The sequence below is a fragment of the Eupeodes corollae genome, chromosome 2 (assembly GCF_945859685.1).
Source record: "Eupeodes corollae chromosome 2, idEupCoro1.1, whole genome shotgun sequence".
NCBI classification, from domain to species: Eukaryota; Metazoa; Arthropoda; class Insecta; order Diptera; family Syrphidae; genus Eupeodes; species Eupeodes corollae.
In genome coordinates, this window is record NC_079148.1 from 50,305,038 (window position 1) to 50,332,174 (window position 27,137).

Sequence of the window (27,137 nt, forward strand, 5' to 3'; positions counted from 1 at the left end):
AATATAAAATTCGTTGTAACCGACGATGGTTTTTTTTTTATGTTTCGAGTTCGAGTTAAAAATTTTATAAAAATTAAGAAGATGAAGAAAATCGTTTTAGAGAATTTTATTTGCGAGCAATTTTATATTCATTGCAGCAAACTTGTTAGCAGGTATCCATTCCCGTTGTATCTGGTGTGCTATCACTCGCTACCCAGGAGAGGAGGAAAACGAAAGCTTTTTCTGCGCGCTCAAGGACGTTTATAGAGGTACTAACCAACATCAAGCTTTGATTTTTTATGTATAATAAAGATATGTATATTTTTTGTACACACAAAAATAAAATAGAAAATTTTGCAAATAAAAAAAAAAGAAACAAGGATCCTTTAAGATTCCCTCCACAATCCACACAAATATTTTGTGTATCCTTTTTATTTAATGTGAAATTTAAGGAATTTCCTAGGCGGGGTTGATGAAAATGGACAAAGAATTTTATAATTTTATGAAATGTTTGTATTAAAATTAAATTTAAACAAAAAAAGTAAAACGCAACAATTCAGGGTGGGGTCCGTTTTCTTTTTTGTTTAAATTATCTCCATCGATAAAACAAAAAAAAAGTAAAATAACACACAAAAAAACCACAGTAGCTCCCGGGCGACCTAGTGACCTCGGCTCAAAAGGTGGGAGGGTTGGTATAGACAAACTAGCATACATACATACGCATATGTGTCAAGAAAGCACCAAATAATAAACCTTTTGTCTCGTTTTCTAATCTGTGGCTTTATAGTAATCCTTAATGTTGTTATGTGTGAACTATACAAAAGGGATGTGTACACTGCTTTTTGAATTCGAGTCGAGATTTCGGAACATAAATCTCAAAACTCAAAATGTTTTAATAAATCAAATTCTCAATAACGAAATTCTTCATCTTAATACACTTTGAACCGAAAAGATATTTAAAACACATTTAAGATTTAATTAAAAGCGTTTTTTTCAAGTTTTATCATTTGAATATTGTTTTATTTGAGAAAATATAAAAGTTTAAGAAAAAAACAAATCACAGTTATTTTTATATTTATTATATCTTAACCAACAAAGGATCACAAACTCGATACCCTATCCAGCTACTACTGAACTGAGCAGAGGAGAAATCAACTAAGATTCTAATAGCTACATCAGGAAGGGAGAGATGCTGGTGTACATCTTTTGCGATGTCCTGAATTCTGCTGCTGCGCTTTGTGAAAATGTGGAACGCAATAAAAGCATCACAAAAACAAAAACAAGAATGTTGAAAATGTCTATATTTTGTGTGCTTCTAGACAAGGACGACTGGATGCTGTCAAACGGTGGACAGGAATGCACTTCTTCTTCTGTATGTAAGGGGAACATCATATTTTCCTACACATTTTCCTAGAATGTTATATGATTTTCGAATTTGATTTTTCATTCTTGTGAGTGAGGTGGTGATGGTGATGGTGATGGTTGGGTGGGTAATGAGGTGTGGGTAAAAGTGTGGAAGTGGAGGTGGATGAAAAATGAACATTTTCCATATCAAAAGGGATGTAAAACTGTGTACAGTGTTTGATGATTTTGTGTTGAGGGTGTAAATTTACTAACCTAACCATGGCCAGGGTTGCAAATGAAATAAACTCGCAGATGGGATGCATCCTATAGTTTTGTATAGTGTTTAGTTTGGTTATAGTACTCGTATTTTTGGAGCAATTGTGAGTTGTGTGCCAAATACGGCTAATTGACCGAAATATAAGACACAATGGGAATATACACCTATACACAAAGGGGGTTGGTGTTTGATTAAGTTGATTGTCCATTGGTTTCCTTTTGATATTGTATACGTTGACAAATAGGAGCAGAAGAAGAAGATGTCATTGATTTTTGTACAAATTTTATTGCAAAAGTTTAAATTTATTCTAGGTCAGAGACAATATACTCGGGAATCAGGACTGGGTACACACCATAAGGAGAGGTATAGAAAAAAGATACCTAAGAAAATGAAAAGGGTGTATTGTCCTTAATACCAGGATACGACATAAACATCATATATACACACGACATGTACTTGGTCTTGTAGGAAATAAGTATCTATATACATAAATATTTATTGAATGATTTTATTCAGGTTGCTGAATTTGAAGTGTTCGAACTCAATAAAATATTTTGTATGTAAGGACATTTGACAAGCATGTACCCAAAAAATGAGTACACAAGGAAACATATGTTTTGAAAAAAAAAAACAATCTTAAAAAGCAAATAGTCATGATGAGAAGAACATATTATTTTGAGGACAATTCAGACATTGAACCCAAAAACTTTTGGTGTTTCAATTTGAAGTAAATGAAAAACAAAAATATGGCCAAAAAAGTTACTAACTTAACATAAAATTTCATAAGTAAAATGTATGCATGATTAAATTCAGGGATGAATATGGTCTTTCATTACTATACACATTAACAACACGGAATTGTCGATTTGTCTTGCTTAAAAGTTTGTCTATATGTACTCGTATCTATTTTTACAAAATTTTCGTACTATTTTTATAGATTTTATTTTTTATGAAAAAACGGACTGTTGGATTTTTATATAAAAATTATTGAATATCCAAAAAAATATTTTCTGTGAAGTAAAATAAGTTTGAAGCCAATATTTTTACTTTTTGAAAAGCTATTTGAGTCGAAAGTAAACTTTTACCAACTTTTATTAATTTTTTTCTTAGGTTTTTATTTTTTGTAAAAAAACTGTCAATTCGATTTTTCTCAACATTTTTCGCAATGTTAAAAACAATATTCTTTATAAGATAAATAAATGTGATTTTTCTTTAAATTTTACAAGATGTCAAAAACATTATTTTTCGTTGCACAAAACAGTTTTGGAGATGAAATCATATTTTAGTCGTAAGACTTTCAAGGTAACAAATTGTTTTTTTTTCAGTATTTTTTATCTATAAAAAAAACCGTTAGTTGTACTTTTTTCAAAAAATATACTTGTTTGGTATCACTTTACAATATATTATTTACAATTTAATTCTCTAGCGTTTTTGGTTCGTAAGATATTTAGGGTTAATCAAAGTTTTCACCGGTTTTTCAAACTGCTATGGTAAAAAAACCACTTACGCTTTGGACGACGAAAAAAACATCACGAAAGTACGGACGTACAGACATCTTTCTAAAAATCTTTTATTTCGACTCTAGGAAACTTGAAACGTCGAGAATTGTCAAAATATTCAATTTGACAAATCGGAAACATTACAATAACTTCCTATGGGAAGTTAATAAGGATTCGAACTTCTCGTTTCTTTCTAAAAGTAATTTATTATTTATTGTTATTTTTTTATATTTAAAAATAAATACATTATCTGTTCAAGTTGTTGTTCTTCTAGTGATTTTCTTTTATTTCGGTCCAAATACCATAAGTTTAGTAAGAAAGTTAGTGTTTTTATTTGTTTCCAACATATTCGAAAATAAATTTTCATTTCTTTTTATATTATGTGAGAAAAAAATCAGTTGCATTCATCTTCAATTTTATCTGAAAAATGTTTGTATTTCTTCGTATATTCTATTTGTAAAATATTCAAGCTTCAAAAAATATTTGCCTAGGATTTTTAAATTATAAACAAAATATTGATTTATTTTTTAAATTCAACCAAATTTTGATGGCAAATTAATTAAAGGATATTTTACATCTAAGAGAAATATGTCATATGTATAAAGACAAATTTATATGAGCCCAATGTCTGCTATTTCTACAGTTGAAACAATATATCCTTTTTGACAAACTTTGTTTTGCCAATTCGCACATTTGTCGGCTAAGATCCATGATATTTTCAAAATGTCAAAGCTTATCTTTCATGTGGTTTTACCTTCCTATTTATTAAATTAGGTGGAGCAACAGCTCGTTGAGAACCAGGGCCTAGTTACTTAAAACTCTTTACTATTCCTCTGTGCAAGTAATTTCTGTTGTGATGGAAAGGACCTATAGTGTTTTTTTGAATAATTCGAAAGGATCCAAAGAGGCGGTGTACTCGAAAAAAAATGAAGGTAGCAGAGACCTCGGACATGATAGTCCTAAACCATCACGTCACGGCTACTACAGGCACATCTCTAAAGGGCGTTAATTCACAAGATCTTAGTAGCTAATTTTGATTACTTTTACGAACAATTCTTAAAAATTGCACAAGACGTGACTTGTTTGTCACGTAACTCATATTTGTAGTGAATTTAAGCAATTTTAATTCAATGCTGATTTTTAATGTGTATTTGTGGATAGTTTTAAAATTGACAACTGTTGGAAAATTTAGTTATTCAAAATAAAACGTTTTTTTGAAAAAACTCAAATTACGAAAAAATGGATTTAATTTGGAGTCGATACTATTCGTTTTTGGACATATTAGTGGTCAAAACCTTCGGTTTGACATATTAGTGGTCAAGACCTTGTTTTTTTTATTTAAATGTCTTGTAAAAAAGAATGTAGTCCACATATTAAAATTATATCCGAGGAAAAAATGATCCTGAAGGTACTAACTTGCAAATGCACCAACAACTACCTAAATATAAACAAGGACCTTAATATGCCTAGCAATGTGAATTTCCAAGTCCACAAAGCAGGCCAATTACAATTACTTAAAATGGGAAGTTTAAAATTGAGTTTTCAAACTACAAAAATGTTTAAATTTTTCAGTTTTAATTCCTCTTTGATAAATGTTTGACAACAGTTTTAATTAGTACTTTAATTTAAGCTCAAATGTTCAAAATCATCATCAAAATACATTGAAAGATGTAATTCTGTCAAACTGAAAGAAAAATAATGTTTCCTTCGAAATATGAGCAGTTTTATGCGATTTGTTGGGTCACTTAACATTATGTTGATACCTATCTTCACTTGAATTGTTTTAATGCGGCTAAATGCACACCACAGCAAAAATAAAGCACAAGAGGTCTTTTAATCTTGAAATCGAATTTTTTTCCTTCGTTTTCTTCGTATTTTTTTTTCTTTTTATTTTAATGCAACCCCTTGGAAGGGATGAAAATTATGAAGTTAATTTAGGTTATAGACTATGAACTCAGAAGTACCTTCTTTTAGGTATACATGTGGATATATATAATATAACCACCCACCCCTATTCTGTCTGGAGTAAAGAAGTTCTATAGATATGTATATATAAAGGCAATTAGCTTGAGTTGTGTATTTAGAATGATTTTGACAGAAAACATGTAAAATAAATCAACAAAGAAAAATGTCACCCTAATATCAAACAAAAGGTGGTATTTTTTATAAATTCAAATGGAACATAAAATAAAAATAGCACGTTTCTCTGTTGAAGTTCGTTCTAAAAATTGATGCAACGTAGTAGGTAGGTTTTCATACTACGCACTATGTGTATATTTGACAATCTTCAACAACACACCACAATAATGTCGCGTGTAAGTAGTTGAAGGTTCTTTTTCTTTGATTCTATTATAATAAACGTGAATTCCTTTTATGTTTTCTCTTTTTTCTGTTTGATGATAATTATAATATACGTGATAATTTTTCACGCATTATATCCTGTCAGGGCTTTCGCAAATCTAGCCAAGCGCTAAGTGCGTCACTGCCGGACATGGTGACCAACGATATTCAAATTTCATAAAAATTTTACTGTCAAAACATTCTTTCAATATTTTGTTATAAAAGAGGATACATATCTTCTGAATAGTTTTTTAAAGGTAGAAACTTTTCTTTCTAAAATCTATGTTTTGGAATGCATTTTTACTGGCAAATTGCAACTCTGCAGAGGATTACTCAATTTAAACTTAAAATATGTTGAGTGAATCAATAATTGTTGATTACATAACAAAACATTTTAAAACGGTCCTAAAAACATAGCAAGTCCTTATTGAAAAACCCGATACAAACAGAAAGCAGAGCCGAAGAAGTTAATCATTTATAGAGATGGTCACCCTATATTGAGTGCGTATCTTATTTATATCAGATGTGGTGATGTACTCTGTGTACCCTGGAATTTATCCACAACGCATTTTACTCTCTCCCCTAACAATATAAAATGGATCTGCTTATTTCTTATTGCGAAATCGATATAATAATGCACTTAAGGGTGCAAAAGTATACATACATAGATAATAATAAGTGGTGAAAATAGACTAAATGAAAGGTTAAAGGTAGTGAAAGTATGTGTATTGTGTATACAGTGTTGCGTTAGAATATAATTAAAGTAGCCTCAATAAATTATGCCTAAGAATACATAAGTAGGTAATTTCTTTTATCTAATAGGTTGATACACACTTTTCGTATTAAATGAAAAAAAAAAATAATGATATTTCTTTTGAATAATTTCAAGAATCCCTGCATTTAGAAATATCAATACCTTGGTTAGTAATAAACAATAATTTTGTTCAGATGATTATGATAATACAGACAATCTTGAAGTTTCCTTTTAAAGCGGAAAGAAAACCTATGAACTATACAAAAATAAAAGGATAACCAACTTTTTTTTATCAGGAGCTTAAAAGATTGTAAGAGATGACAAAAACCTGGCAGCTTATCAACCGCAACGGCTTATTTAAATATTGCTAAAATTGTGATAAAATACAAACTTACCAAACAAAATGATATCTTATATATACAATTCTCCTGTCACAGTGTTAGTTGCCATACTTCTCCCAAACGGCTTAACCAATTTCAATGAAATTTTGCATATACATTCGGTAGATCTGAGAATAGCGTATAATGAAGCATTGATTGCTATTGAGGATCTTTGCATTATCATTGGCAACTAGCCACTCATTCATTTCGATATGCATTCATCAAATAGAAATGCATCTTATTTAATAGACACTGAATTGAATTGTGAACTACTTGCTCGCAATGACCCACGAATGGATGAAGAACAGAGAACCATTTATGACCACATCATGCTAGCAGTTTCGGCAGGACAAGATAGATTCTTATTTTTGGATGCACCAGGTGGAACTGGCAAAACATTCCTTATTTCGCTAATTCTTGCTAAAATACGTTCAAATATTAGTATCTATTGGCTGTTGCATCTTCTGAGATTGTGGCAACTTTATATTGGATGGAGGTAGAACAGTTCATTCAGCATTTAAACTGCCACTTAATATTCATAATAACCCACACGGGGTGTGCATTCAAAAAAAAAAACAATCATGCATGGCCACAGTGCTGAAACAGTGTAAATTATCGTCTGCGATGAATGCACTATGTCTTTGGCACACATACTCCTTTCAAGTGATTCCACAAACGCTGATGAGATCAATGCGTGCTTAAAATCATCGCCACTATTGCATAATGCTGAAAAAGTACAATTGAAATTAAATATGTGTGTTCAAAATATGATTCAAGATCCATCGGCTGAAATATTCTCAAAACCACTGTAAGGTATATGCGACGGAAAAGTTACTACCGATGAAACTGGATGCATACAATTACCGGTTGATTTCTGCAAGAATATTGATTCACAAGATGCTTTCACTCATTGACCAGATATTTCTCAATGTACGCGGACAATATACAAATCATGAGTGGCTGGCAAAAAGAGCAATTTTAGCAGCAAAAAATGTGGATGTCAATGAATCAAATTTCACGATGCCATACAAATCTATTGATACAGTTTGTGCAGCTATAAATTATCCAACTGAGATTTTGAACTCAATTCATTTACCAGGCATACCACCGCATAATTTTGAACTTAGGTTGGATATCCGGTAAATTTGCTTCGTAATTTGAACCCACCACGATTGTGCATTGGCACGCGATTAGTAATTAAAAAATTAATGAAAAATGTTATCGAGCGATAATTCTAAATACAAATTCCAAGTTGAAAAAATATGATTACCGCGAATCCCTATTATATCCACAAATGTGCCAATTCAATTTCCAATTAGATTGGTATTCGCAATGACTATCAAAAAGTCTCAAGGCCAAACGATTTCTGTCTAAGGCTAAGATTTAAGCACTTCATATTTTGTACAAGGAAAACTATACGTGGCGTGCTCTCGAGTGAAAAAACCATCCAGTTTGTTGGAATTGGGGAAAGATGGGACGACACCAAATTATTTTACACTCTGTTGCATTAAGGTAGCATTTTTTTCAATATTGTTTATTATTAATTTTTAATAAATTAAACAAATTGTTTGATGATTTATTATTTAAATATTTTGTCACCGTTGACGGTGCTCTATACCTCTCCCACTTATACCACTTCTCTACACACTTACAATAAGATATTTATTTCTAGCAAAATATTCTCTAGAAATAATTTATGTGACAAAGCAACGTTTGTCGGGTCAGTTAGTATAATTTTAATTTTCTAAATTTTTGTATCTATAATTTTTAATTTTTAAGTTGATGAAGTTATTGTAATCTGTCCAATTTGTGAATTGAAAATTTTTATATATCTCTCGACGTTTCAAGGTCCCTAGAGTCTAAAGAAAAGATTTTTAGAGAGATGTTTGTGCCTGCATGTGAACGTACGTTCGTACGTCCATAGGTCCGTACTTTCGGAAAGATTATGGTTTGAAACGGGTTGTATCTTATAAAAAATAATATTATTTAAATTTTGAGAAAAATCGAATTGACTAATTTTTTTACAAAACATAAAAACCTAAAAAAAAACATTAATGAAACTATACTACAAAAGTTTACTTTCAATTGGTTTCAAACTAATCTTATCTCACATAAAATATTGTTGTCGGTATTAAGTAAATTTTTAATAAAAATCCATCAGTCAGATTTTTCATAAAATATTAATTTCTAAAAAAAATAGTACCTACCCAAATTTGTAAAAATTGATGTTCGGTTCTTAATATTCGTGAAAATTAGAAGAAATTGACTTGAAATTATTTTAATTCATCCAATTTGTATTTGTTTATATAAAAAATACAAATTTTTAAGAAATACTTCAAAAATACCAAAAATTCGGCTATAAATCTCGTTAACAAAAATAGTTTTTGAAATCAATCTATTTTATGATTTTTTTATGAACAAATTGTTGGTAATTTTTAAAACCTTTTTTATTTAATTAATCCCAACTATTTTGTTTACCTCTTATTATTTCGGCATAGATCTGAGTTTTACAGAGTTCTATCAACTATACTTAATCTATATCAAAACGGCGCACTACAGCGCTAATTGGATATCAGGCTAGGTTGCCTTAAGATCGCCATTTCTACCTTTACTTAATCTATACTCAAAAATAGATTATAAAAGACAATCAGATGATTAACCAATCTCGCACCTCCAAAGCTTTTGAAAATATATTCTACAGACTTAAACTCTTCAAGCTTCCTATTCTCGACTTTGAACAAATATTGTTGCAATGGATTTCTTCTTACCTAGAAAGCTGCGTATACAATTTTCGCTTCAGATGAGCTTTTTCCCACCTTTTTTTCGAACCTCTTGCATACCACAAGGTAGCAACATTGGTCTTCTTTTCTTTTTATCCTCGACATCAATGAAAGGGATTTGATTTCTAAATATTTCAATTACTCAATTAACGCTGATAAAACAGATTTTTCTAATCCATAATGTCGATACATGTTTCTTGCCTTATTCAATTAGACCCCAGTAGTTTTTTAGTTTGGTTTAAACAAAATTTATAAGTATCTCAAAATAAGCAAATGTCAGTAAAATACTTTTTCACAAAAGTTTGTGAAACTTCACCAAGTCAATACTTTCTCTATAACCAACTAATTCCCTCTGTTGGTCTTCTTTGGTATCTTGGGCTCCTATATAACTGAGAGCTAAAGTATTTGCTAAGTATCTGAATATACCTAATGAAGTGTCAGCCAGTTACTTTTTCAAGAAAGCTAGTGAAACTTCACCCTTTCAATACTATCTCCATTATCAGCCCATTCACTATGTTGGGGTTTTTGCCTTTTGCTCTTATGTGACAGAGAAATAAATGTTCGTGCTCATAGAGGTAGTAGAGGCCAACTCAGCACTCGACTTTATAAATAGTTGGTCAAAAGAGTTTTCCAACTTCAACGTTGCTTCAACGTCTTGAATGCCTACCTTGGCGTGATCTCCTGATCTTTTTTCAATCAAGACCGCTTTAAATTAAATAGTTTAAGGACTACTGTTATTTTTGGTCTCATAAAAAAATTATAAAAAAAACGCGAATCTACTTAAAACCTTAATTTGACTTAATCGAGCCAATACGTGACATGGCGGACGACGCCGCGCCGCCCGGAACCACAATTTGGGCTCTGCCATCGTAATTTAAAGTACGAATCCAAAATTTGCAACATAGTTAATTGATGTGGCAAGTTAAAAAAATATTGAATGATTTTTCAACAAAGAAAAGAAATAAATATGAATATGAAAAAATGTTTATTTTGAGTCCCTCTGGATTGTCACATTGGACCACTTCTTTTTAAATGTTTTTTTTAATTATTGTTATTGTTTTCTTGAGGAAAACTTTCATTTTGTATTATTCATAAGTAATATATTTAAAAACTCGATATAGCGATGAAAACAGTGTTTGTTATTTTTGTTTTTTAAACATTTTAATGTTTGTATTTTTCTCACAGCTATGCACAGATTTTAAAGTTTGTTTTTCAGAAAAAAATAATAAACAAATAATTTAGAACAAACAAAAAACAGCTATGAATGCCTTACGAAAGAAAATAAATCATTGGCAGCCACCAATCGAGTTCTTATTTTATTCTTTACTTTTCTATACTTATAATTATTATACTCATCTTATTTATGAGTTCGTATGAAAGTATTTAAAAAGTGGCCTCCAGAGGTATTTATTCGATTGAATGGTCAAAACAAAATATGAGTTTTGTTGTTATTAAAAAAAGAGTAAACAAACAAAACTTATAAAGATATAAAGATGTTTTGGAACATTCTAATTTAACAATTTGCTAAAAGTTTAGTTTTTATCAGAAAAAATAAGAACAACCAGAAAATGCATCACCCTGTAACAATGTATATCCTCAGCCACTTTGTAGTGCACCAGTTCAAAAAACGGTCATTGACACATTAATCTCTTACTTTGTCCCACGGGAGGATAAACAGGAATATTTACATTTACAGTAGTGGCAGAGCTTGTCTATTTTATTAGTATAAAAGATTTTCCATTAAAAAGGATACATTTATATAAGTGTATGAGTATATGCTCAAATAACACAAACACACACATAGTCATCTTAAAGTCTGCACAATTATTATTAACCAAGTAGTATAAAGTAGGCAAGTATAAGTGCATTGCCTTAGAGATAATCTAAAGCAGTTAAGGTAAAAACTAACCACCGACCGACTGAGGATGCGACTGTTCGTTACCATTACTCCCACTTGCCTGAGAAATTGCAACGATAATAAATGCAATGAAATGTCATTTTAAGTATTCACTGTGGTATACCGTGTCGCTCGTCGTCGGAGTGTCGGTTATATAGCACTCCTTTCCTTCAACAAATCCATTCACATCTATTTCTTTGTTTGTCTGTTTTACCTTCTTGGTGCGTGTTGGCAGATCTATATATAGAATGTTTATAGTAGCTACACACACACACACACATATAATTATACTATCTTATGCGCTTGTAAAAAAAGGATGTAATTTTTTTGTATAAGACACAATTGCACTTTAACCTCGAACTAGGGCACCATGTACCTTTTGTCATGTTGAGATTTAATTTAATTTGTTTACGTTGAGAATAGCGGATAAATGTAATTATCAGCATAAAGTTGGTGAAAAAATAACACACCTACATATATAGTAAAAAAATTCAATTTCATTATATTAAAAGATTTACATATATGTTTGTAAAAGGTGAATCTGTAAAACTTACAATTTAAGAATTTAATATTGTTGTATGATGTTCTATTGTATACAAAGTAAAAAGTAGGCTAGGACAGTCGAATCCCATCAGTCTCCTTAAAAAATATGTTATTTTTTAATATAATGCATATTTTCATTTAAAGATATTTAGAAAGTAACTGTATATTAATTGGAGAATCCTATGTTTGGAGATCGTCCGATTTGGCGAACTTTAAATTTTGACATCTCGTTTCAAGGTCCTAAAGCCTAAAAAAAAGAGACGCCTGTGAGTGCTTTTTTATATACGTTCGTGTGTCTCTACGTCCGTAAGTTCGAGAAGTTTATTTTCGTTTTCTGTAGCTCAAAAACATGCAGAAAAATGCAGAAAGGCCTCTCAAAAAAAGTGAGTAGGTGGTTTTTTTATTTTATTTTTTTTTTATTCGGAGACTAGGCCTGTAAGGAGCGGTTTATCCGGCTCCCCGTCCTTGGAGTTATACTAAGGATCTGGCCCTCCAGGTTGGAGGCTGTGCCGTCGGGGTGACTTTCTGGCTACGTAAACAATACCTTTAGTTGGGAAGCACCAACAAGCATCGGATACGAACGGATTCATTGTTGACAACCCATGCAAACGAAATAAGAACAACGAATTTCGGAGTTGTACTTCAAATGTTACGTCCCTTAACAGACCACTTGCAGCCGAACAATTAGCGGAAGCCCTAAACTGCTGCAAGGCAGATATTACCACCAGCCAAGAAGTGCGATGGGATGGACCGGGAAAACGCCAATTAAAAGACTGCGATGCAACGAGAACAAAGACAGTGTCTATTTGGTGTGGATTTGTTGTTGGAACTAGGCTCAGGCAAAAAGTCTTGAGTTTCAACAGTGTGAGCGAGCGCATCACGACAATCCGCATCAAGGCTAAATTCGCCCACATAAAGAAAGATGAAGACACCAAAGACAAATTCTCCGAGCTCTTGGACAAGACATATGAGCAGTGCCTTGGCTATTACATTAAAATTGTCTGGAAATCTCCTGATCAATCAACCGTCAACCAGATTGACCACATTGCGATCGACTCACGACACTTCTCCAGTATACAGGATATCCGAACATTCCGAGCGGCCAACATTGACTCGGACCATAACCTCCCAAGGTTACCAGCCACGAACCGAAGCCTGTAAAGACGATCAGGGGAATATCGTTGTAGAACCGCATTCGATGCTGAGAATATGGAAAGATCACTTCTCCAAATTATATAACGGCGATAACGAACCGAATTCCGATGTAAGGGAGATAGAACCACTCAACCTCGGCGACGCAGACCAACAATTCCTCCTACCCGACCTTGACGAAGTGAAGATAGCTATATCTAACCTTAAGTCAAACAAAGCTACTGGAGCTGACGTCATCGCTGCCGAACTATTCAAAGCAGCAGGCGATGACTTGGTAGGGAGCATGCACCAGCTCATCTTCAAAATATGGTCGGAAGAAAGCATGCCCGATGAGTGGAATTTCAGCATAGTGTGCCCGATACATAAAAAAGGAGACCCTCTAAACTGCGCCAACTACAGAGGCATCAGTCTCCTTAACATTGCATATAAGATCCTCTCTGTAGTATTATGTGAATGTCTGAAGCCATTCGTCAACAACCTGATTGGTCCTTATCAGTGTGGCTTCAGACCAGGAAAGTCTACTACTGACCAAATATTCACACTACGCCGGATCTAGGAAAAAACCCAGGAGCTTCAAATCGATACCCACCATCTCTTTTTCGATTTTAAAGCCGCGTATGACAGCATCTATAGGGAAGAGCTCTACCGAGCAATGTCTAGTTTTGGCATCCCTGTCAAACTTATCCGTTTGTGCAGAATGACGATGGAGAATGCACGCTGCTCTATCAAGGTCGGAAAAGATCTAACCGATTCATTTGATGTCAAAAAAGGTTTTTGACAAGGCGATGCACTGTCATGCGACTTCTTTAACATCGTTCTGGAAAGAATTGTGCAAAACTCAACCGTCAGCACTAGAGGCACAATCTTCCAAAGGTCCATCCAATTACTCGGATACGCAGATGATATTGACATAATTGGAAGACCAAAGTGTGATGTCAGTGGAGCGTTTTTGAGCATTGCGAGGGAAGCGAAGAAGATGGGTTCAGTGGTCAATGAGGGCAAGACCAAGTATATGCTGTCATCAAAAATGGACACTGAACAACGACGTATTTTGACAAAACGTCACCATGGATAGCTATAAATTTGAGGTAGTTATGGACTTTATCTACCTAGGCACCGCTATTAATGTAGACAACGACACCATCGCTGAAGTCAAACGAAGAATAACTCTTGCAAATCGCTGCTTCTTTGGACTTAGAAGGCAATTGAGAAGTAAAATCCTCTCTCGAGCATCTTAAATCACCATCTATAAGATACTCATCATCCTGGTTTTCATTTATGATGCTCAGGCCTGGACCCTGTCAAAGAAAGATGAGGGCGTCTTAGGATGCTTCGAGAGAAAAATTCTTCGGGTGATTTTTGGTCCCGTACGCATAGATGGAGAATGGAGGAGAAGATATAACGACGAACTGTACGGGCTGTACAGCGGCACTGACCTAGTTAGCAGAATTAAAGTTCAACGGCTTAGATGGCTAGGTCATGTAGAGCGGATGGACATCAACGCTCCAGCCCGGAAGGTCTTCGAATCCAATCCCGAGGGACGGCGCAGTAGAGGTAGACCGCGACTCAGGTGGTGCACCTAGGTGCGAGAGGACCTCAACCAACTTGGCGTGCGAAACTGGAGACAGCTAGCTAGGGACCGAACTGGCTGGAGACAAATAAAAACCTAAACAAAAAAGTTAATAAAACTTAGTAAAAATTTACTTTCGTTTCAAATCGCTTTTCAAAATCTAAAAATATTGTCTTCAAACTTTTTTTTATTTCACAAAAAATATTGTTTTCGATTATCAGTATTTTTTTACAAAAATCCGTTTCTAAATCTAATCTACAAAAAATAGTACGAAAATTTGGTAAAAATTGATGTTCGGTTCTTGATATCTTTCAAATTAATTTCATTCATCCAATTTGTAAAAATTTAAGAAATGCTACTTTAGTTGCTAAAGATTTGTTTTCGACAATTTCTTTATATGAAAAATATTGTTATTTATTTTTAAATTTTTTGAAAATAATTCATATGTCAACTTTAAAAAAAAAAAAAAACACGAAAACCTACAAACATTTTGAGAAAGACAAATCAGCAGACGAGATAGGAAGCCATCAGTGTGGGTTGCATCGCAGCCTCTTTTTTTTTGTAAATTTACACTTTATCCGTATTTAATTAAAATCAATAGCATCGTTTTTTTTCTCGACATATTTTTTGTCATAAAAATGTCTGTATTAAAAAAAAGTCTAGTAACTTTTGGTAATTTCCTGTTACATCCTTAAAATGTATGAATGATATTTTTGGTAAGTCAAATTGTCAATTTGATATTTCTAAAATTTAAACCAAACACTACAAATTTTTTTTTGTTACAAAATGAAATAAGTTTGAAATCCATATTTGTTTTCGATCCAAGAAATTTAAAATCTGTACTAAATGTTTGTAGTTTTTTTTTAAATTTATTTTCCATTTCATTTGCTCCGTTGTTTGTTTGGGGTTTTTAAATTGGCACTTGACAACTTTAATTGTTATTTGTGAACGGACCCTTTTTATAACCATCGAACTATCCATTGTCAATGTTTCAGAACGAGCACCAAAGAATTTCGGAATTAGTGACCGGTGACAATTTAAAACAAAAATTCGTTGAAGGAGTCCTTAGGAAACGATACAAATAAGTCAGTTTTTCGGCGTTCGCAAAAAATGGGAGTATTTTGCTTGAGAATCTTGGTTTTCACCGATACAATCTCAATTTGGCTCAAGAATTAAAGATAATGGACTTTTCTCCGTTTAGACAAGTTGTCAAGTCATCGTTACTAAAATTTATAATATATGCAATTATTTTGAATGCAATATAATTTTTATTCGTGTGATATTCGAGGAGATAAATAAAATATTAGTGGTGCGTCAGGTATTTGGGATGAACCGAATTGTTCAATTTTTGCTTCCGACATATAGGAAATGTTATGACAAGTATTGAATTCGTAAAAAGTTTCGAGCTCGAAATTTAAATAACCAAGGCACTACGGTGGTAGAGAAGTCGAAAAAAGTGGGTCCTCTGATTTCGTGCGAATGTTTACTTGTCTTCCACTGCTCTACAGCCCTTATAGCCATCATACATATTTTTTGATCAAAAAAGGAAAATTTGAATTTTCTCAAAAACGAACGGATAGATTTTTATTAAAAAAGAATATTGTTGTATTGCTCAGAAGGGTTACCCTATAGAACCGCTCCTACACTGTTTCAATTATATTTTATGATCAAAAATTTAAAATTTTACTTTTTCGTTTTTTTACAATTTTCTTTTTGATAAGTCGAACCGATTACAATAACTTCCTATGAAGAGTCTTCTTTGTTCATTTTAATGTTATTTTTCATAAAACGCAACTTATTTGAACTACATTTAAAGATGTCACAAAGCTAAGAAAAAGCCTCTCTTTAAATTTGTCTGAAGTTCAAATCTCAAAACTGTAATTTTTAGTAATTTCCTAAATCCATTATTCTGCATTTTTTGAAATTTCGAGTTAATAGTTCCGTTCAAAAGATAAAGATATGTTTAAAATCTTCTTTTCACCAGTTTTTTAGAACATATTCAAAAGTACTTCTTTTATAAAAAAGAATTTTGAAATAATTAGTAGAATTAAACATTAAAGTCTTTATTAGTAGATTTTTAAGCTATTTACAAATATTTAATTACAAATTTGGAACCAATTAGTTTACCAGATTTTGAGATATGACCTATTAAAAAAATGTATTCCGAATAAGCTTAAGCTTGATATTTCGTTAAAATGCATACTCAGTCATCTCTCTCAAGACGATGGAGTGAGATTCTAGAAAATCAAAATGTCAAAATTGTCAATTTGACAAATAGAATCACCGATAACAATATCTATCAATTAAACAACTGATAGAATTTTCAATATGCGTTTTAAAAGCCAAAGGATTATACAAAAACATGTACTCCAATATTTGTCAAAGTGTAGTACCCTTGGCGTGATGTTCAACACGTAGGACTATCATGTCAGAATACTTAGGTTCAACCCAGCTTCTGCTTCTTAATTGACAAATCCTCCAAGAGTAATTCTTGTCGTGATGAGTGCTGTAGGCCCCCCTTCACCCCTGACATAACTATGGTTGACAGTTGTAAGTCACTGCACCCTTGTTCTCTACGTGCTGTAGCGCCGCCTAATAAGATTTGCCAATCTTTGATGAGAGAATAATGCTCAACTTAGATATATCAGTTTTTAGTCAAGAAATACAAATCAAAGTCCTTATCACAAAAAACGGCTTCTTTGTTTTTAATATCTTTTTTAAATACTTTAAGGGTAGGAAATGAAATCATATTATGAAGTTCTAATATTCAATGATTGTTAACTTTTGTTAGTACATATATATGTACTTGTACTTATTACGAGGACCCTACTTACAAATTGGAGATTAGGGTCTTTAACCAAACTAAAGGTATCATTTAGATTCATAATATAGTTAAACTTTACTCAACTTATTTTTAAAATACCAGGGTTGAATAATATTATAAGAAAGGTGATTTATTTTGATTTTCAAAGAATAACGTGTGTATTTATAGAGGTCAAACATAAGTGCAATTAAAAAAATATAAATATCTAATGAAAGTGGTTTTGAAACATAAGCGTGCCACTCTAATGTGCTTGCCGAAGAAAATAAGAATGTGCAAAATTAAGAATAGGAACTTAGTTGTTAAAAATTCCATAAGGAGCTTAAAAATTAATACAAAAATCAAAGCACTAACACTTATGTAATACATAAATATATTTTTTATAACGGAACGTATTAAATTGAAGCAAGGAAGTTCGCTAACCAAAATTCCAAACAAAAATAACCGAGAAAAACAAATTATGGATATTAGTTCACATAATATTTTTTTACTATTATTATTCTCGGTAAACTAAAACAAAAAGGATAAATGCAGAACATAACTAACTTATAAACTTTTTGTTTGTTTAACAAATTTTAACTTTGAATAAGAATAATTGTATACGTATCCAACCTTTTTGGTGGTGGTGATACTATTACAGTCTCCAGTTCACTGCTGGAATGGATTTACGAAATAAAACTATTATTAATTTCAATATAATCGACTTTTGGGCTAGATTTTAATTTAAATGTCTTATCAAAAAAAAATTAATAAATAAATAAAAATAATTGAAGCTTAGCTTTGTTGGGAGTAAAATAAAAAATATGTGCTTTCACACTATCAAACGGAAAAAAAACTCAAAACCATGAACTATTCTCTTCAATAACATAATTATAATTATAATTTGAATACTTGTATAAAACATAAAATAATGTGAAAGCGTTGCTTGATATAATTTTGTATCAAAAATAATCAAAAGGTGAACTCAAAGCTGCACTTGTACATACAAACATGTATGCGATATGTGTGAAAATGACACTAAATTATGTAAATGTACGAGTATTTGATATTTATGCTGTTTCAAAATTGTATTTATATGATTTATGAGATGAGTATTGAACTCGCAACAATGCCTGTTACAAATGCAGATATAGACATGCAACAATTTTGTTTAAAAAATTCGTTCTATTTGATCTTATAAATCGGTACTTACTTTGCGTTTTTTGGGCGTTTGGCATCAATTGGAAAATCGTCGTCGAAATCCAAATTGAAATCTTCTCCTAGATCGCGTGGCACTAGTGGAGTTCTTTGGTGTGCTGGACTTGTGTGATAACCATCGGCATGGAGCTGTTTTTGAGAGTTTATTTTTTTATTAAATAGGAATACGATTGACTTAGTTTTATTTTTTTTTTCTTAGATACATTTATAAATATTTTTAAAATGAAGTTTCAAAAAATTGGAATTGAAAAACAAGCGCAAAATATGAAGAATTTAAGCCATGAAAATGAATTATATGCTTGATTTAAAGAAGTTGCAGGTTTTAATCGATGTATTTGTATAGGTGTTTTTATAAATTAAATATAAATATTTTTTTTTTAATTTATCGCCATATTTTTTCTTTAAACCAACTAATTATTTTGTATTTTCGTACAATTTGTTTTAGAAAATTGAATATGTGAAGTTTAGATTTCAATTTGGTTATAAAACAATCAAATTTAAAGTTTTGTTTAGCAATAAATATTTTACTCAATTTCACTGAAACAATAAATTAATTTAAACCTTATTTTCTTCTTGCATTATTGTGGACTTTTTACACTATTCAATTATACATTTATTTTATTTTATTATATTTCAACTTATTCATTCCTTGTTTGAGAACCAACCTATCAGCTTTTACACTACCAAATATATATATTTTTATTTTTAACTTTAGTTGTTTTGTTTTTACACAAAATGTCCTTATACACAATGAAGCACTTGCAATGCGTTTAAATGTCCGGAACCAACTAAATTTGTATTTACCATTTACAGAAAGTAGCTATGCGACCTTGTATTGTTTGAAACCCTCACGATTTACGAATAGAAAATTTAAAAAGACGGAAAATGGTCTTTTTTTACAGTCTTAATGCTATAACCATAGCATAGAAGGTATACAAATTAAAAGAATGACGTATGGAAGGTGAAAGCATGGCGGCGTTTTCTTTTGTCTGTACTTTCTATTACGTATACTTGTGATGTGATCAAATGTTATGCTGAACAGTAGAAGATATAATGTGCTAATTTGTATTGATTTCTTAGAGCAGTACATTTCCAAACAAGAGTCGAATATACATATCGAAATCGTGGGACTTGCTTACAAAGTTTTAGCTTTTTTTTCTCTCATACAATTTGTCAAGAAATTATAAAATATTCACAAGAAGATGTGGAAGGACTTTTGCTATAAATGCCAATGAAATAATAGAAGTTACCATATATTCCAAGTGAGCCTCTGTTAAAGTGACGTTTCTAAAGAAACAGCATCATTTTAGAAGTCAGGAAAAGCACGATAAGAATGTTTGTTAAAACCCAATACCTATTTAAAGTCTCGTACGTGTTACGAGTGAGTGTAACGTCACAAATAGAATTGCACACGAGGTGACATCTGAAGAAACTTTGGCTAGTCTTGTCCCGGTCTTATAGAAATCGAATAACTTCTTTCCCCCTTTGGTATATCTACGTTTTGTTTCAATTCGGGCTTTTGGCTTTCTACCGTCTCGGTAGATAAGATACAAAAATTATACATGCAACGTGAAATACGCTTTGATTTTTTACGTTGTTTTTGAACAATATAGCCCACATACTTATATTCATTTTCAAATGTCATCTCGAAACTTTTCCTATATATAGCAAAAAACCAAAGAAAATGCTTTGAAACCTATCAATATTCAAGCTATCCATACTTCAATAGAATTTTATGTTTTCGGACTTGGAATATAGACAACATATTAAATAAATATATGTACATCATGCAGGAGGTACACAGGTTACATTTTCTGATGTAAAGACTTAATCTGGAAAGATTTGATTTTTCGGAAAAAAATTCCAAATCTTTTAAACCAAAAACTGTACCATTTATCATAGAAATTTAAAAACATACATTTTCTCAATCACTATTTTAAATATTTAAAATGAGCAGATTAAACAAGAACTAAAGAAATAAGCAATATATTTTTCAAAATAATAAAATACGACAAAAAATTGAAAAGACTTGCAAAATTAAGCTAGGGTTTTTGAAGGTAATCAATGTGAGGTAAGAAACCATTGGTTGGTAACACTATTTTTTTACGGTATTGGAATAGAATGACTCCTGAACAAATCCTCCAAATTTTACAAACCTATTTTAAGAATCATGGTTCTGTTTCAAATAATCCTCAAGTTATTATTAAGACACCATGTTCTTTATGGATTGGTGCAATAATTGATAGTTCTAATTTTCGTTCATCAATTGAAGAACAGTAATTTGAAGCAGCAGTGGTTTTACAAGACGAGGCAATATGTCAAAAATCATTTATTAAATGAACTGGTAACCGCATAGTCTCACTTTAGGAACTTGTGAATTAAAATTCAGGATCATGCGACTTAACGCTGCTTTCCTGTCTTCTGTGTTGATACGAGTGATTTTTTTGAGGTTAGGATTTTCATGCATTAGTATTTGACAGATCACGCGGGATTTCAGACATGGTGTCAAAGAGAAAGATGCTCAGTATGCTTTGACATTTCATCATGAATAGACTTACTAACGAGCAACGCTTGCAAATCATTGAATTTTATTACCAAAATCAGTGTTCGGTTCGAAGTGTGTTTCGCGCTTTACGTCCGATTTATGGTCTACATAATCGACCAAGTTTCGCACTCAGTTTACTTTATTTAACATTAAACCAACCACACGAATGCGTACAGTGCGTACAGAAGAGAATATTGCGTCTGTTTCTGAGAGTGTTGCTGAAGACCGTGAAATGTCGATTCGTCGCCGTTGGCAGCAATTGGGTTTGTGTTATTCGACCACATGGAAGATTTTACGCAAAGATCTTGGTGTAAAACCGTATAAAATACAGCTCGTGCAAGAACTGAAGCCGAACGATCTGCCACAACGTCGAATTTTCAGTGAATGGGCCCTAGAAAAGTTGGCAGAAAATCCGCTTTTTTATCGACAAATTTTGTTCAGCGATGAGGCTCATTTCTGGTTGAATGGCTACGTAAATAAGCAAAATTGCCGCATTTGGAGTGAAGAGCAACCAGAAGCCGTTCAAGAACTGCCCATGCATCCCGAAAAATGCACTGTTTGGTGTGGTTTGTACGCTGGTGGAATCATTGGACCGTATTTTTTCAAAGATGCTGTTGGACGCAACGTTACGGTGAATGGCGATCGCTATCGTTCAATGCTAACAAACTTTTTGTTGCCAAAAATGGAAGAACTGAACTTGGTTGACATGTGGTTTCAACAAGATGGCGCTACATGCCACACAGCTCGCGATTCTATGGCCATTTTGAGGGAAAACTTCGGAGAACAATTCATCTCAAGGAATGGACCGGTAAGTTGGCCACCAAGATCATGCAATTTGACGCCTTTAGATTATTTTTTGTGGGGCTACGTCAAGTCTAAAGTCTACACAAATAAGCCAGCAACTATTCCAGCTTTGGAAGACAACATTTAAGAAGAAATTCGGGCTATTCCAGCCGAAATGCTCGAAAAAGTTACCCAAAATTGGACTTTCCGAATGGACCACCTAAGACGTAGCCGCGGTCAACATTTAAATGAAATTATCTTCAAAAAGTAAATGTCATGGACCAATCTAACGTTTCAAATAAAGAATCGATGAGATTTTGCGTTTTTTTTTTTTAAAGTTCTCAATGTCTTAAAAAATTACCTTTTACTTGCAATTAACTGGGATCCATCATTTTCAAATTTGTATGAATATGAAATGATTTTACGACTTTACGAAATCTCATTTGATCGGAAAATTATGAGATAAATGATAATTGACCGGAGATTGAAGAGACAAAAAGAGTTAACCAAGATCTGCAATACGGCTTTGTGACTTATTTAGACTGTTTGTACTCTAAATTAATTTCGAATACCGAGTGTCATCTTAAAATGAACCTTCAAAATGTTTGAAGATACATTAACAGAAAACGTAAAATTGACAGATAGCAAGTATGATTCTTCAAGACATCTTCTCGAACATAGAAGACTAATTTAAGACTGCCTTTAAAAGTTGTTCAAGCTATTTTTCTCTTCTTATTCATAACACACAAGAATTTATCGTGATCTTACCTAGAGCCATAAGTTTTGACTTTATCCCCATTTCAACACGGGTTTGTATCTACAAATCTTACAATTTTCTATTGATTCGATCGTCTCAAGTCCAATGGATGTTTCCTCGGGTGTTCCCCAGGGTAGCCATCTTGGACCAATTTTGTTTCTTGCATTCATAAATGATCTACCTGATTTTCTCTTAAATTCCTTTTCCATTTAGGATTCGGTTGACTGTGTGCTTCTTCAAGAAGATCTTCAAAGCTTATCAACTTGGTGTAAAATAAACAAATTAAACCTCAAAATCTCTTAATGTCAATGTTTTTCATTTTCCCGCCGCTCGTTTGTATATGATTATCATATTGAGAACAAAGTTCTCGATAGAGTCTCAACCAAAAAAGATTTGGCAGTCATTTTTAAATCTAAATTTAACTTCGCTTATCATTTAGAATTCATAGTTAAAAAGGCCAACTCTATGCTTGGATTTGTTTTCCGCAACTCTAAAGGTCTAACTGATCCTTATACCTTAAAAACGCTTTACATTGCTTATGTTAGAATCCGTTTTACAAAACTCATTCTCAGACATTAGAAAATAGAAAATATATTCTATAATGTTTTTAGTTTTTAGTGCCTAAAAATCGTTATTTATTCCATTAGGCATTTCATACAGTAAATTATGCTGTTAACGCGCCAATATCTCGCTGTATATATCTGATTTTATTGATTTTAATTTTGCTCAGCTTATTCTTTCTTTTTAATTGAATAAAGTTTATGTTAAGACAAATTTTTTAATATTTCGATAGTCTGTAAGAGTTATTATAATCTCTAATTAACGATAAATAAATAAATAAATCCTCTCCGGAAGCAGAAGATCATGGCCAGAGAATTGGATATATCCGCCAGATCCATGTCAAGGCTGATCCGCCAGATCCATGTCAAGGCTGATCCGAGATGATCTTCACATGAAAGCCTATCGTCGAGCAGCAGGACATCTTTTAACTCTAAGTCTTAAAGAAGTAAGACTGGAAAGAAGCAAAAAGCTTTTAAAGTGGCACGCTGTTAGTGGACATACAAATATCTTCTTTACGGATGAAAAAATCTTTACAATAGAAGAAGTTTGTAACAAACAAAATAATACAATTTGTGGACACCACCCCCCTTCAGTAATGGTTTGGTCAGGGGTTCCCCATTAAGGGTCACATCACTGCACTTATGTGAAAAAGGCGTGAAAACCGGTGCAAAAGTGTATCAGGAGAATGTTCTCGAAGGTATTGTTAAGAGATTAACAAATACTCTCTTCCACGGGCAAAGATGGGTCTTCCAACACGACTCTGCTCAGGTACATAAGGCCAAGACCACACAAGAGTGGCTTAGAACAAATATTCCGGATTTTATTGCAGCTGCAGATTGGCCGTCGGGGAGTCCAGATTTGAATCCATTGGATTACAGTTTGTGGTCCGAACTGAAGAACATGGTCTGTTAGGCTCCCCATCGAAATTTTGATAACCTAAAGCTGCTTTGATAACAGCAGCGACATCGATACTCATCGGAACAGTGCGTGCCACTATAGACCAATGGCTACAACGTTTGAAAGCCTGCAGGCTAAAGGCGGCCATTTTCAGTAAAACGTTTTTTTTCTTAAAACTAATATTGTCAAATAATTGAAAAAATAAATTTGATGGTATTAAATGCTCTAGATTTGTTTTTATTGTCTTAAAATGTAACAGAACTTATGGCTGGACTAGGTACATCAATAATTTTTTCCATTTCTTAGGCCACTGTTTCTTCTTTTCAGCTAGTCTCTAAAATGTTATTAGTTTTCAGATCTTTGGAAATATACATACCTAACGCCAGTCATTAAAAAATGTTCTTTAAATTTTGTTTCGAAATAACGTCCTATAGCAAAATTTTCTGCTATTCCAAAATTTGTTTAATACTTTGTGAAATTATTTTAATTATTCTTCTGTTATATGTAAAAATAGACATGGTTTTGTGAGAAAGAAAAATCTACAATTACTAATTTATTACAATTTTCAACTTTTTGATCAGAAAAAACACTCTCAAGTTACTGAATCTTTAGAGACTTCACCAGGGCATTTGACAAATTAAGTCATGAAATTATTATAATATTTTATCAAATAAGTGTTTCGTTATGTAGATTTTGTCATATCTTAATAATATAGATAGTGTCATGTTCAGGAGTAACTCTTTATTTCAATTCAAAATAAATTCTGGTGTACCGCAAGGGTGTCACCTTTGTCCATTGCTGTTTATTTTGTTTATTAATGATTTGTCTTCTGTTTAAATAATTCAATATCGCTATTCTATACAGATGTGCAAACTTTTTCTAGTTATTAGACTTCATCAAGGGTTATAAAGGGCTACGAGAAAAAAAAATCAATTTTGGGTGTGGTGCAATAAAAATCGTTTGATTTTAAGTATTGACAAATGTAAGAAAATGTATTTTACACGCAATGTTCTTTTTAAAAATTATAGTCAAATCCTATCATTGTCTTTCAGTGCAAAATATTTGGGAGTTATACTCGACCCTAAACTAAACTGGAAACTAAATAATGAAGTACGGGTTAAGAAGGCCGGTGTTGCCTTCTACAGCAAAAAGTGGGGACTTCAGTCGAAGATGATTTTATGGACGTACACAGCCGTAATACGTCCAATCTTAACATATGGTTCGATTGTGTGGTGTCCTGCTTATAGAAAAGCCTAACATAACATTAATAAGCTAAAGAAGGTTCAGAGAACAGCTTGCGTGGGCACCACAGGGGCCATGCGTACTTGCCCAAGGGACGCCTTAAACGTTATTTTTGATCTTCTACCAATCGACCTTTTTATTAAATACATAGTTTCCTGCAGCGCTATTAGGCTGAAGGAATCAAACAGCTGGTTGTCAAAACCTTATGGTGACAGCAACACTACGAAATTAATTCCCTCAGATATTATCTCGGTAGACACTGACTACGGCGCACTCCTACTTTGAGCCTTAGTAACGGTTTTAAGGTTATTTTCCCATCCAGAGAAGATTGGGAGGATGAAATCGTGTCGATAGGTTTCGACACAACCATCTTTACTGACGGCTCGAAGATGGAGTGCCTAGTTGGTTCTGGGATCTTTTCTGAGTCCCTAAATGTAGCCAAATCCTTTGGGCTTCCTGACTTTGCTAGCGTTTTTCAGGCTAAACTGCTGGCAATAAGGGAGGCATGTAAGATACTTAAACAAAACCCAAACCAAAACCGAAATGTGGCTATCTTTATAGCAGCTGTCAAAGCCATTAACTCGTCCATGTCATCATTTAAATTGGTCCAGCAATGTCGCGATGAGCTTGCGAACCTGAATATTAACTTCGGTGTCACCCTGATCTGGGTTCCGGGCCATAGTAGTATCGTGTTAAATTAACACTTGCGGAAATGGTTAACAGTCCTCTTGGTGCTATGAAGGGTAAAATCTTTTCTATCTACCAAACTGAATCAAACCGAAGGTGGAGCAATTTACCCAACTGCAATATATCTAGGAAGATATGGCCCACCTTTAACAAAACCCGTACAAACGATTTTCTATGCAGGCCAAAGCAAGACATAGCCAGGATTGTTGCGGTTTGTACCGGACATTGGCCTATAGGAGTTCATGCAGAGAAGTTGGGTATCTCTTACAACACCTTTTGCCGTAGCTGTAGTGAACAAAGAGAAAGTGAAACTATAATCCATTTCCTCTGCAAATGTCCTGCTTGGGCAAACACTAGAATTAAATACTTTGGAAAAGCATTCTTTCAAGAACTTGATGAGCTATCTGAGACAAAGATTAGAGACCTAATCTTTTTTCTCAATACGACAAAATGGTTTTAACATAATCGCTATGAAGCTTCTCTATCAATCTATTCCTTTCAATCAAAGGTCAGACGACTTTTTGGTATCAAAACGGCGCACTACAGCGCTAATTGGATCTCAGGCTAGGTTGCCTTGAGATCGGCATTTCTACCTATCTACCTGGTTTGGTGCTTACTTATGCTTACTGATTATAAATTTAAGTGAACAAAATTATTTAATTAGCAATAAAACTTTTACATATTAGGTTTACAAAAACTAAGGTTATAAATAAATAATGCTTTTATTTAATACAAATTAAATCTTAAAAAACAAAAAACATGCATGATTAGAGTAAATGTCCCTTAAAAAAGCACTTACGATATTGTACCATTAAATTACCTACATGAACTTAAATCTTAAAAATGTCAAAAACACAAAAATGTTGGTGTTAAAAATGATGATTATGAGTTGGAGCGTTATGTTAACATAAATACAAAATGATGTAAAGTATAGTGTTAAAAAAGAAACGACCAATATTTAATTCCAATTTTTTGAAAACATCAAAATTAAAAATATTTATTTTCACACAAAATTTATTTATTTACATAAATGTGAAGAATGTAAAATTTGTTTGTGTGTATTTAAGAAAATATAGAATAATTATGAAAAATACTTATTTGGACAAAATACATTGTGATTAATATCGTTTTT

The 27,137-nt window shown here is 32.6% G+C and overlaps 1 protein-coding gene and 1 long non-coding RNA gene across 9 annotated transcripts in view; one reads left to right on the forward strand and one right to left on the reverse strand.

The window, feature by feature from the left end:
• LOC129944591 (uncharacterized) overlaps positions 1–621 on the forward strand; it is an 8,316-nt gene extending 7,695 nt beyond the window's left edge. Inside the window, exon 3 of the long non-coding RNA XR_008781466.1 lies at positions 138–621. This is a non-coding gene — a long non-coding RNA (uncharacterized LOC129944591). The remainder of the gene's footprint in view (positions 1–137) is intronic.
• Positions 1–27,137, reverse strand: part of LOC129944589 (proton channel OtopLc) — a 124,168-nt gene that overhangs the window by 41,466 nt on the left and 55,565 nt on the right. For 4 of the 8 annotated variants that reach the window (XM_056054121.1, XM_056054120.1, XM_056054124.1 and 1 more), the window contains exons 3-4: positions 18,529–18,662; positions 17,949–17,990 (exon numbers count right to left, since the gene is read on the reverse strand). In XM_056054121.1, coding sequence (XP_055910096.1) covers positions 17,949–17,990; positions 18,529–18,662 — 176 coding nt within the window. Of the gene's footprint in view, positions 1–17,948; positions 17,991–18,528; positions 18,663–19,094; positions 19,311–27,137 lie in introns of those variants that run through there. The other 4 variants (XM_056054122.1, XM_056054127.1, XM_056054126.1 and 1 more) reach the window with 2 other exon arrangements.